Below are 12,099 nucleotides of genomic sequence, written 5' to 3' on the forward strand. Positions count from 1 at the left end.
AACGATCCGTTTGTTTCAATGAAAAACCTTGTGTAAAGATAGTTTTCCTTGTTTTCCAGTGTTTGGTAGCATAAAAAAAGATGAGTCAAAGGAAAACTATATTTGGTCAACATAAAAAGTATGGCTTATTTTTTAAGATTGTTTTCCATTAAATTTTTTTGGAAAACAACTCTATCTCACAGCAAGCTAAATAAGGGAAGTTATGAGGTTGTTTTTCAACTCATTTAAAGTTGCTACCAAACATTGGAAAATGAAATAGTTTTATAGAAAATGCTTTTTAAAAAATAACTCATTTTCTAGAAAACATCATTGCTAAAACAAACAGAGCGTAAGGGCTGATTTGGCACCCAAAAAAAAAAAACAAGACACTGTCAACAATTCTAGCATCTTTTAACAGCAAAAACTAATTGGGAGGTGGGAATTGTTAATAAAACCAAACTTCAGGGTGTAAAATTAAATTTCAAAAATATTAGGGTGTAAAATTCAAACAACCCCAAACTTCAAGGATGTATTTTGCAATTTACCCTTTATATTATATAAAGATATATAAATGATTCCTTCATGCTTGGTAAATCACATACTATGTGTGTATTTAAATACAAATGAAAAATTAATATTATTTTACTATTTAGCTTATTTTTGCTATTTTTTATGAGCCTACTGAACTTTTTGATACTATTTATGGGCCATGTGGTATTATTTTAATTAATTTTTACCTTTATCTATAGTCTTTTAGTAATAAATTTTCAATTTCAACAAAATTATGGGTACACACAAGTCAATTAAGACTTGTCTTCTAGAATCAAGCAAATTCCTACCGTTCTTCAGTGGTGATTATAATTGACTTGTCCTCTAGAATTAAACAAATTCATATACAATTCTTTAGTGATATCTTTTCTTACTTTTTGTTTTCAATCTTTTGGAAAAATGGTCGGAAGGAACTTGTTTATTGAAAGATAATGATTGACTAGTCAATCATACAAATTAAGGTGTATTTTTAAATTTTTTTTAGAAGAAAGACACATCTGCTTTTTATTTCATATAAAGGAGATCTTATCCAAAAAAAAGAAAAGAAAAAAGGAGATAAGAAATATAACCTTCCCCCAGACTCCATCCAAAAAAGGCATGGAGCTGGAACTTAAAGTTAGGAATGGTTCTGCTACATACGGTTTGGTTTTTTTTTTTTTTTTTTTGGAGTTTTAATGTGTGCATTCTGCTAGGTAAAGATAAAATTATTTTGTTTAAAATTTTTTTAAGAGCAGGTTGCTTGTTTTGGGTAATATTGGTTAATTGGGCTTAATTTTTTTTATTTTTTTTATTTTGCTATTCGCAATTTTTGTTATTAGGATAATTTTTTTTGGAATTGTATATTTTGTTTTACATTTTAGATGTATAAATTTTTTATAGCCTTTAAAATAAGGAAAATGCTAGAGTTGCTTCCTTTTTTATACAAATTACTAATATGGTAGGTAGTTATAAGTAAGTAAAAAAATGATGTAAATAGTAAACCCAAATTCAAACTAGTAAAATGTATACCTCAACAGTTTGTAAAAATGTTATAGATAAGTTTATATGTATAGCATTACTCTTAAAAAATTCAATGATTTTATTAAAGATAAAGTTTAATTTTATAAAACAAAATTGCTAAAATTAATACATACATACATACATATATATATATATATATATATATATATATACACATTTTACACTACTATTTTAAATAAATAAAAAATTTTGGGGGCCATTCCCCCTAAAGTCAATGTATATCTACGTCTTTTGTCCAGACGAACATAGGAAACGAAAGCATCACTCTCTTGGCTAAGACATGAGGTAAAGCATTATCTTGCCAATAAACATGAGAGAAAGAGAAACTTCGAAGGGAGTTAGAATATGACAAAGTGTCTTTTACAAGACGACCAAACGTAGAGTGCAGCAAGTTCTTGTGGTGGAGACTAGGGGTGAGTAGTGATTGAACCTCATCGACAAAACCGAGCCTCACCGACAAAACCACACCAAACTTTGGGTCAATCGATGGAGCCGATGCTGGCGAACGAAACTAGGTGACCCTTCCGACATTGATGGAGTGACACAGTTAGAGACTCTTTTTTAATATAGAGACAAAAATAAGGGAAAAAAGAGAAAAACTATGCTGCAATCACATCTCTTTTTTTGCCTGAGACTCTAGTCGTCTGCTCAAATCTACCCCAATTTTGTGCAAATCCGCCTCTTGCCATGCTATTTGCATAGCTCTAAGTGGGATGGTAAAAATAAAAAGAAGATAAAAAGAGAAGAGACTTACAAACTTGGGCAGCAAAATGAAGAGGAAGACAGGAAGAGAATGAACGGTTTGAGACTTGAATGTTGAATCTTGAGAAATGAAAATTTAATAAATTACAAAGTAATAAGGGGAGAACACGTGGGAGGGTTAGAGATTAATATGTAGGTATTGCTTCCAAGATGTATTTCCATTTTCTAGACTACAATGCTATAGCCTATAGGTGCCTGATATGTTGGAGGCTTGGTGACTAATAGTCATATTGTTTTGTACTTTCATAAATATTAAAGTAATCAATAAAAAAATATTGCTAAATTAAGATGAATATCATTTCTATAGTTTTAAGTAAAAAGAAAATAATAAGTAATATTGTGATTGAGTAATGATTAATATTTTTTATATTTCAAACTAATACAACCAATGAAATCGACCATAAAAAATCACACCACTATAGGTGGAAAAACCAACCCTTGGCTGTGTACATCGATTCCGATTATGGAAAAATTGATCTTTATTGGTTCGGTAATAATTTTTTTTTAAAAAAACCACACTGGCCGAACCGTGCACACCCCTTGATTGAAATTTATGAGTCACCCTCAAAACTGGAATTATGGAATCCAAGCTCTTTGACGAAAAGGTGGACTTATAATCTTTGAAGCTGAAATGAAGTCGAATAAGAGCATCTCCAATGGTGTAGCTAAAGGCAAAATATTGTCTATAATAGAGAATGAGACCATAAAAATACTCTCCAATGGATTCTCTATACATGATTTTTTTTTTTTTTTTTTTTTTTGCTCATGGACAGTAGCTCATCAAATCTGATGAACTACTGTACATTACCAATCCCATTTCTAGGATTAAAAAATTATCCAGTGCTTTATTATATCAATTCTTTCTCTCTCCACATTTCTTTTTTTCTCTCATTCTCTCCGTTGCTTCTTTTTTTTTTTTTTTCTCTCTGTCTCATTCTCTCACAAAACAATTTTTACTCTCATAAAACTAATATAATTTAAACAACAAATCTAAAATCAAAACAACAACAACAACAGCAGATCAAGAAAAGAAAAAAAAAAATAGAAGCCGATTTGAATCATTCTCTCCATTTCTCACATAATCCAAACACAAAACAAAATCCAATTCTTAAAATAAAATTGAATCAGAACAAGCAAATATGGAAAAAAAAAAAAAAAGAAAAAAAAAAGAAAAGAAAAAGAAGAGCAGCCTCCACCATTAAATTTTGTTGACTGTCTTCCTTTGAAACCTGTAATTTTTTGGTAGGTAACTCAGGAAAATACTCTAATACTCCTTCTCTGCTTCTTTTTGTAACCATGGGACCTTGTGATGTGTCAGACTCCATATTAATTTCTCGTGCGAGCCTTTTCCACGTGCGTAGAGTTCCGTTTGTTGGAATGGGAGACATTGAATTCTCTAACACGTGGGTTGCTTGCTCTAAATTTGCTGCATGTTGAGTTGGCGGTGAGGGAGTTAATTGCTTTCCATTTGTTGCTAAGACTTGTGAGGTGTTAGCTGTCCTAGGATCCACGTGCTCCCTTCTTTTGTCATACTTTCCAATAGCCAAGTCTAATTCCTGAATCTGCTTTTCAAAATCAGCTTGATTAGTATGGAAAGAATTTAAAACCGGGTTGGAATCAATTACCTTTAATGTCGAGTTGCTAGTATCTTGATCTATTTGCGTGATGTGCTCCCCCGAATCATTAATTCCCATAATTGACGCACGCTCTAGGTCCGCTCCAGCCACCTCGCTGGATTCAGATTGTTCACGATTTTCTCCAGATTTCTTAGCCGCCGTCGCATGTGGCTTCTTGACTGTTGTAGGTTGAGATTGTTTTGTAGCAACGCCTCCGAAACCATCGCCCATACCAGCAACCACGATGAATGGAGTTCTCCCCGGGTTATATGGCATAGCTCTTAACCATGGTCCATATTCATGGGGTTCTATGTTTGTTGAATCCTTCCTTGCTAACCAGGTCTCGCAATCTTTTCCATCATGAGAAATCATACCGCACCAATAACAGAAATTGGGTAGTTTCTCATATTTAAGAGAAACCTAGATCTCCTCTTCATCGCCCAGTGTTATCCGTCGACCTCGGCCGAGAGGTTTTGAGATATCAATTTCCACATTGATGATGCCGAAAATCGTCAGTGAGCCACACGGTCCTCCCGTGCTCCCGATAGAAAACCTGCACAACACAAAAGCTGAAAACCTTAAAAGGAGTACCGATGTGGTACCGGTCAAATACCCTCTAACAGTCAAGTTAGAGAAAATCTCTTATTCGCAACTCTAAAGTGCTAGAGTTAAGGTGAATTATGCGTACCTTACTTTGTGAGGGTTTTGGGGTATTTATAGTAGTGTAGGGCCGAAATTCATGCCTTGGTCAAGAAGTTCTTTCCTTCTAGGAGAGTAACTCGTGGATTTTGCGTATCTCTTAGAGTTCTTTTCCTTATAGGAGTCTTCTTAATTAGGGTTAGGCGTGTAGCGCAAGAACTCTCCTTATACACGTATGCGTGGAGATCAAGTAAAGTTATGGATGGAGGTTTAATTGACCTCTTCAGCTTATTCCCGTCAGCCTACAGCATCGTCCCTTTTCAGAGTCGTCAGCTTATAATTAAAGTCGTCAGCTCTGTTATGAAGCTATAGACTTCAAGATGTAGTCCCTTGCGACAAGCAAGCCCAACGAAATCATTGGGCTCGACGCCAGACTCATCGGAGATTCATTTATCCCCTTCAGCTTACTAGCTTCAGCTTGCTGTCGTCAGCTTACTAGCTTCAGCTTACTATCGTCACCTTACTCTCTTCAGCTTACTGTTGTCACCTTACTCTCTTCAGCTTACTGTCGTCACCTTACTAGCTTCAGCTTGCTGTCGTTAGCTTACTAGCTTCAGCTTACTACCTTCAGCTTACTATTGTCACCTTACTCTCTTCAGCTTACTGTCGTCAGCTTACTCTCTTCAGCTTACTGTCGTCAGCTTACTCTCTTCAGCTTACTACCTTCAGCTTACTCTCTTCAGCTTACTACCTTCAGCTTACTGTCTTCAGCTTACTGTCATCAGCTTACTCTCTTCAGCTTACTTTCGTCAGCTTACTCTCTTCAGCTTACTACCTTTAGCTTACTACCTTTAGCTTACTGTCTTCAGCTTACTGTCATCAGCTTACTATCGTCAGCTTACTTTCTTCAGCTTACTGTCGTCAGCTTACTCTCTTCAACATACTCTCTTCAGCTTACTACCTTCAGCTTACTGTCTTCAACTTACTACCTTCAACTTACTACTTTCAGCTTACTGTCATAAGCTTATTGTGCCCAAGATGCAGTTGTCAAGCATGAGGTGAAGTTGTAGACTTTGCAAGAAGGTTGTTTCATGTGAGTGAAGCTGACGACCTTATTATATCCATCGCTCTCTGTTTCGTCATGGGCTAATTACAAAATTATCCTTATCAGCTGCCCCCTACTCCATGGCCTCGTCAGCTTTAGCTGATGGGTTGTGGAGTTAACATCGTCGAAAGGTCATTCATGCGTGGTGCCTCGAGCTGCCTTCTTTAAATGCAAAAACACGTGGCACGGACTGATTGGTTCCGTGTTTGGACAAGCATGTCGCTTCGTCTTCCGTGCCCTCTTTGCCCATATACATCTCACTTCCTCTCTCATTTCCAACTTTTCATCCTTTGCTAATTTTGAGAGAGAGAGACCGTCACCTTTTGAATTTATTACGTTCGTCACTCTTAGTTATATGTGTTGCTTTATATTTGATGTATATGTCTTTCCCCTGCACTTTTATGCCATGATACTTAGTGAAATAAGGCGAAGCCATCTACTTAGGTTATCCTTAGGCTCGTCTTTTCGACTGTTTTCAACCCGTTATTTTGGGTACTAGTCATGGATCCGTCAGCTTATGGATAACGATGTCAGCTTTCTTTTAGTTGAGTATAAGGCCATCCATTTTGTGGACTTGGTGACAAATTCGTCCACTTTGTGGACTTTAGCAGTAGACTCGTCCACTTTATGGACTTAACAATAAGGTCGTCCACTTTGTGGACTTTGTGATAAACATGTCCACTTTGTGGACTTAGTAATGAGTCCGTTCACTTTGCGGACGTAGCTGTCGACTCGTCCACTTTGTGGACTTAGTAATAAATCTGTCCACTTTGTGGACGTAGCTGTAGACTCGTTCACTTTGTGGACTTAGTAATAAGTCTGTCCACTTTGTGGACGTAGCTGTAGAATCATCCACTCTGTGGACTTTGTAATAAATCCGTCCACTTTGTGGACGTAGCTGTAGACTCGTCCACTCTGTGGACTTAGTAATAAATCCATCCACTTTGTAGACGTAGCTGTCGACTCATCCACTCTGTGGACTTAGTAATAAATCCGTCCACTTTGTGGACGTAGCTGTTGACTTATCAACTCTGTGGACTTAGTAATAAATCCAGTGGACGTAGTTGTAGACTCGTCCACTCTGTGGACTTAGTAATAAGTCCGTCCACTTTGTGGACGTAGCTGTCGACTCGTCCACTCTGTGGACTTAGTAATAAATCTGTCCACTTTGCGGACTTAGTAATACGTCCGTCCACTTTGTGGACGTAGGTGTAGACTCGTCCACTCTGTGGACTTAGTAATAAATCCGTCCACTTTGTGGACGTAGTTGTCGACTCGTCCACTCTGTGGACTTAGTAATAAATCCGTCCACTTTGTCGACGTAGCTGTAGACTCGTCCACTTTGTCGACTTAGTAATAAGTCCGTCCACTTTGTGGACGAAGCTGTATATTCATCCACTCTATGGACTTAGTAATAAATCCGTCCACTTTGTGGACGTAGCTGTAGACTCCTCCACTCTGTGGACTTAGTAATAAGTCCGTCCACTTTGTGGACGTAATTATAGACTCGTCCACTCTGTGGACTTAGTAATAGACTTGTCCACTTTGTGGACTTAATAATAAGTTCGTCCACTTTGTGGACTTAGCGGTAGACTCGTCCACTTAAGAACTACACCAATCGTTTCTGAATAAACTCCTCTTATTATGATGAATGCATATATAAGTAGAAAATTGTTCCAAAAAGAATAAACTCCAACCCTTTGGGCTTTAAATGTATTGTAGTCAAAAGTAAACTAAGATAAACAACTAAAAGAAATGAACTGGGAATGAGGAGTAGCGTTCTTCATGCTATCTTCTACTAGTAGTACTTCTTGAGATGCTCGGCATCCCATGGGTGGCACAGCTTATGCTCGTTAAGTGTCTCTAAATGGTAGGTGCCCTTTCCTAGCCATAACGTTATTTTGTAGGGTCCTTCCTAGTTTGGGCCGAGCTTTCCTTGTGCGGGTCTCTGGCGGCACCCATCACTTTCCTCAAGATGAGGTCTCCAACTTTGAAGTCTTAGTGTTTGACTCGGGAGTTGTCAAGAAGTATATCTTCAAGTCTTTCAACGGGCTCCGTTATTGTTCGATGTTCTATGCTTATGGCCTGGAGGTGGTCATTCTTTTCCATCATGGCTACATAGCACTCGCGTGCAGCCACTTGATCTCCCCGCAATTTCCCTACTCTATAGTCAGTAGGGAATTTGATCATCAAATGATAGGTTGAGGTTATAGCCTTCCATGAATTGAGGGTAAGCCGTCCTATGATGGTGTTGTAAGCGGAAGAGCAATCGACCATGAGGAATGTTACATTCTTAGTGATCTGCTGGGGGTAGTCGCCTACGATTATAGCCAAATTGACGACTCCAAGGGGGAATACCCTCGTCCCTCCAAAGCCAACGAGCGGAGCGTTAGTTGGAACTAGCTGCTCCCTACCGATTCCCATTTGCTGGAGTGTGGGATAGTAGAGGATGTCAGCCGAGCTGCCATTGTCAACTAGAACCCGGCGCATGTTATAGTCTCCTGCTTGTATGCTATTGACGAGTGCATCGTTATGTGGGTGGTGAAGACGTCATGCATCTTCTTCTGAGAATCTGATGAGGGAGTTGTCGATCCGTGCCATCTTGGGTATGGAACCCGTCAGCTGGACGTTCTGAACCATCTTGAGGTAAGTTTTATGGGCCTTTTTCGATGACCCAACTATCGCGGAGCCTCCTATGATCAGTCTTTTATCTCCTATGGGCGGTCTGGGGCGCTCGTTCTCCTGTCGGGGAGCCTGTTCGTGCTGTGGGTCCGTTTTTTCCTTACTTACAAACCTCTGTAGCCCTCCTTGCCTAATAAAAGCTTTTATTTGTTGCTTCAAGTCATAGCAGTCAGCTATGTCGTGGCCGTGGTCACGATGAAAACGGCAATATTTGTCCATTGACCTCTTGTTAGGATTTCCCTTCAGCTTGCTGGGAAAAGTCAGGGCTCCTTCATCCTTGATTTGCATCAACACTTGGTCAATTGGGGCAGTCAGCGGGGTGAAGCTTATGAATTTTCTCCCGGGTGATTTGGAGCGTTAGTCCTCCCGTCGTTCTCCAATTCCAGCCATCTTCTGCCCCCTGTCCGATCTTGCATCTTCTTGTCTTTCCCTTTTTTTGGGCTTCTCTTCTCGGGCCAGTAATGCATCTTCCGCGTTCATGTACTTGGTCGCCCTGTAAAGCACATCTGACATGGTCTTCAGGTCGTTCTTATATAGGGAAAATAGGAACTTACCCTTCCGCAGCCCATTGGTGAAAGCCGCCACGAGTTTCTTGTCATCTGCTTCATCAATCAAGAGGGCCTCCTTGTTAAAGCGAGTTATGTAAGACCTCAGTGTCTCGTCTTCCCGCAGCTTAATGTTCATTAGGCACGCGGTAGATTTCTTATTCCTGTGCCCCCTCGATGAAGTGCGAGGCAAATTGGGCGCTTAACCCTTTGAAGGTACCAATGGAGTTGGGCGTCAGCCTACTGAACCAGATCCTTGCGAGTCCCTTCAACGTGGTAGGGAAGACTCTACACATGATCTCGTCCGGCACCCCTTGAAGGTGCATCAGGGTCTTGAAAGACTCCAAGTGATCTAATGGATCCTTGGACTCGTCGTAGCTTTCTACCTACGGCATGCGAAACTTTTGTGGAAGGGGGAATGAACTAACGGACGCTGTGAATGGCGAGTCAGTTCACTGGACCAGGTCATCAAGATCGCTGGACACCCGTCCTCTAAGAGCGTTTATCATGCAGTTCATCTGCTCCTTCATTATCTGCATCTCAACGACTATGTGAGGTGGGACGGTATCAGTGACAGATGGCCGGTTCGTGTCCTGTTGTTCTAGCCTGCATAGGGCGTTGCTACCTTCGGGCCCTTTCTGTTCCTTCTCTCCGCGCTAGTTCCTTCTTGATCTTCCTCCTGGGTGTTAGTGCTCACGTTCCTTTGGCGCAATTTTTCTTCCAAATCCTGGTTCTGTTTGGTGAGGCGTTCCATAGCGGCGGCCAAAGTTTGGACTTGTCTCTCGAGCGTCGTTATGCGTGGTTCATCTCCTTGAATGTTGTTAGTGGTCGTCATCAAGCGAGTACCATGCAACTCTTTGTCCGGAAAGTGATATCACAGCTTTACAAGTCGCTAAAGTTCCCACAGATGGCGCCAACTGATGATGCCGAAAATTGTCAATGAGCCACACAGTCCTCCCATGCTCTTGATAAAAGACCTGCACAACACAAAAGCTGAAGACCTTAAGAGGAGTACCGATGTGGTACCGGCCAAATACCATCTAAAGGTCAAGTTAGAGAAAATCTTTTATTTGCAACTCTAAAGTGCTAAAGCTGAGGTGAATTATGCGTACCTTGCTTTGTGAGGGTTTTAGGGTATTTATAGTAGTGTAGGGCCGAAATTCATGCCTTGGTCAAGAAGTTCTTTTCTTCTAGGAGAGTAACTCGTGGATTTTGCGTATCTCTTAGAGTTCTTTTCCTTATAGGAGTCTTCTTAATTAGGGTTAGGTGTGTAGCGCAAGAACTCTCCTTATACACGTATGCGTGGAGATTAAGTAAAGTTATGGATGGAGGTTTAATTGACCTCTTCAGCTTATTCCCATCAGCCTACAGCATCGTCCCTTTTCAAGGTCGTCAGCTTATAATTAAAGTCATTAGCTCTGTTATGAAGCTATAGACTTCGAGATGCAGTCCCTTGCGACAAGCAAGCCCAACGAAATCATTGGGCTCGATGCCAGACTCATCGGAGATTCATGTATCCCCTTCAGCTTACTAGCTTCAGCTTGCTGTCGTCAGCTTACTAGCTTCAGCATGCTGTCATCAGCTTACTAGCTTCAGCTTACTATCGTCACCTTACTCTCTTCAGCTTACTGTCGTCAGCTTACTGTCGTCAGCATACTCTCTTCAGCTTACTGTCGTTAGCTTACTATCTTCAGTTTACTCTCTTCAACTTACTACCTTCAGCTTACTACCTTCAGCTTACTGTCTTTAGCTTACTGTCGTCAGCTTACTCTCTTCAGCTTACTGTCATCAGCTTACTACCTTCAGCTTACTACCTTCAGCTTATTGTCTTCAGCTTACTGTTATCAGCTTACTTTCTTCAGCTTACTGTCGTCAGCTTACTACCTTCAGCTTACTACCTTCAGCTTACTACCTTCAGCTTACTGTCGTAAGCTTATTGTGCCCAAAATGCAGCTGTCAGGCATGAGGTGAAGCTGTAGACTTTGCAAGAAGGTGGTTTCATATGAGTGAAGCTGATGACCTTATTATATCCATTGCTCTTTGTTTCGTCATGGGCTAATTACAAAATTATCCTTATCACACATGGACACGTAAAAACTCCCCTACCACCAACTCGCTGGGATTCTCACACGGAGATACTTGACCGAGTGTTTCTCCTAACTCAATTGTCGTCTCGGAGTCAAGAAAACGCATCGGTAATCCATGTAATTGCACCCAAAATTTCAGTTTGGTGAACCTCAAGTATCTTGATGGTGTAGACCCATCAAATCTCTGTAATAAGACAGCATGTTTATCAAACGTCCATGGCTCATTCGCGAGGACCCAATCTGCGTCTGATTCAAGTTCAAATACGAACAAGAGTATATGGTTGCCCACTTCACGCACCTTGAAGTCCTTTTTGGCTCTCCACAGAGGTTTAAACGTGCGGCCTATTGCTTCCACATTAAGGGCTCTCTTGGTGAGGAACTTGGCATCCAAAACATACTCCTTGCTTCGTAAGTTTTTGGACTTTGACAGACTAAACTTCACGTCTTCCTCATCTGTCAGTGAAAGTTTCTTCCAGTCGTAGAGTATCTCTTCCATGAAGGCAAAGCGATGTTGATAGGATATAAGAAAAAGATTAGACCACGCGTAAGAGGAACGGAGGTCAAAAGAAAACCCTACAGCTAGTAAGGATTAGCAGAGGGGGGAGATTTATCATTCCAGGGAAGATAACGGCGTTCTACGTTCTAGTCTCTCTAGAGAGAAACTAGGGCGAGAAAAAATATTTGCAAAGTTAGCGTAAAAACTAGAAGAGCCGAGTAGTTAAAATAGTTGGTAATAAATCGATTTGTGATATTTGTTTTCTTTTTATAATTGTATCATGTATCATAAAACTTTCTAAAAAAATATATAAATATACATTTATTAAATATATATTTTTCATAAATTTAGAACATATTCTAATTAATATAATCATCATTTATGGAATAATATTTAACAAAGCTGAATTATCAATAAATAAATAATTGAGATTTAGTTTGCTCCAGTTGTAAAAGCTATTAAATTTGAATTAAAGTGATTTGGGATTTGAAACCACATAAACCAAATTAAAATCAATTTTTATCTTGGTATAATGATACATGAATTTCATTATAGATCAAGCACCATAAATTAAAATTATATTGTATCTGTGGGAGTAAAAGGACCCAAGCAGGTATTT

At 39.5% G+C, this 12,099-nt stretch overlaps 2 protein-coding genes across 2 annotated transcripts; both read right to left on the reverse strand.

Annotated features, from left to right (window-relative positions):
- Positions 1-7,668: 7,668 nt before the first annotated feature.
- On the reverse strand, positions 7,669-8,160 carry LOC142616857 (uncharacterized). Its single transcript, XM_075789617.1, has one exon. The coding sequence runs from the start codon at positions 8,158-8,160 to the stop codon at positions 7,669-7,671; it is 492 nt and encodes a 163-aa protein (XP_075645732.1).
- A 2,813-nt stretch (positions 8,161-10,973) lies between these two features.
- Positions 10,974-11,480, reverse strand: LOC142616858 (uncharacterized). Its single transcript, XM_075789618.1, has one exon. It carries the CDS (start codon positions 11,478-11,480, stop codon positions 10,974-10,976), a length of 507 nt encoding a protein of 168 aa, XP_075645733.1.
- Between the last annotated feature and the right edge of the window lie 619 nt (positions 11,481-12,099).

The sequence above is a fragment of the Castanea sativa genome, chromosome 11, assembly GCF_040712315.1.
Source record: "Castanea sativa cultivar Marrone di Chiusa Pesio chromosome 11, ASM4071231v1".
NCBI lineage: Eukaryota > Viridiplantae > Streptophyta > Magnoliopsida > Fagales > Fagaceae > Castanea > Castanea sativa.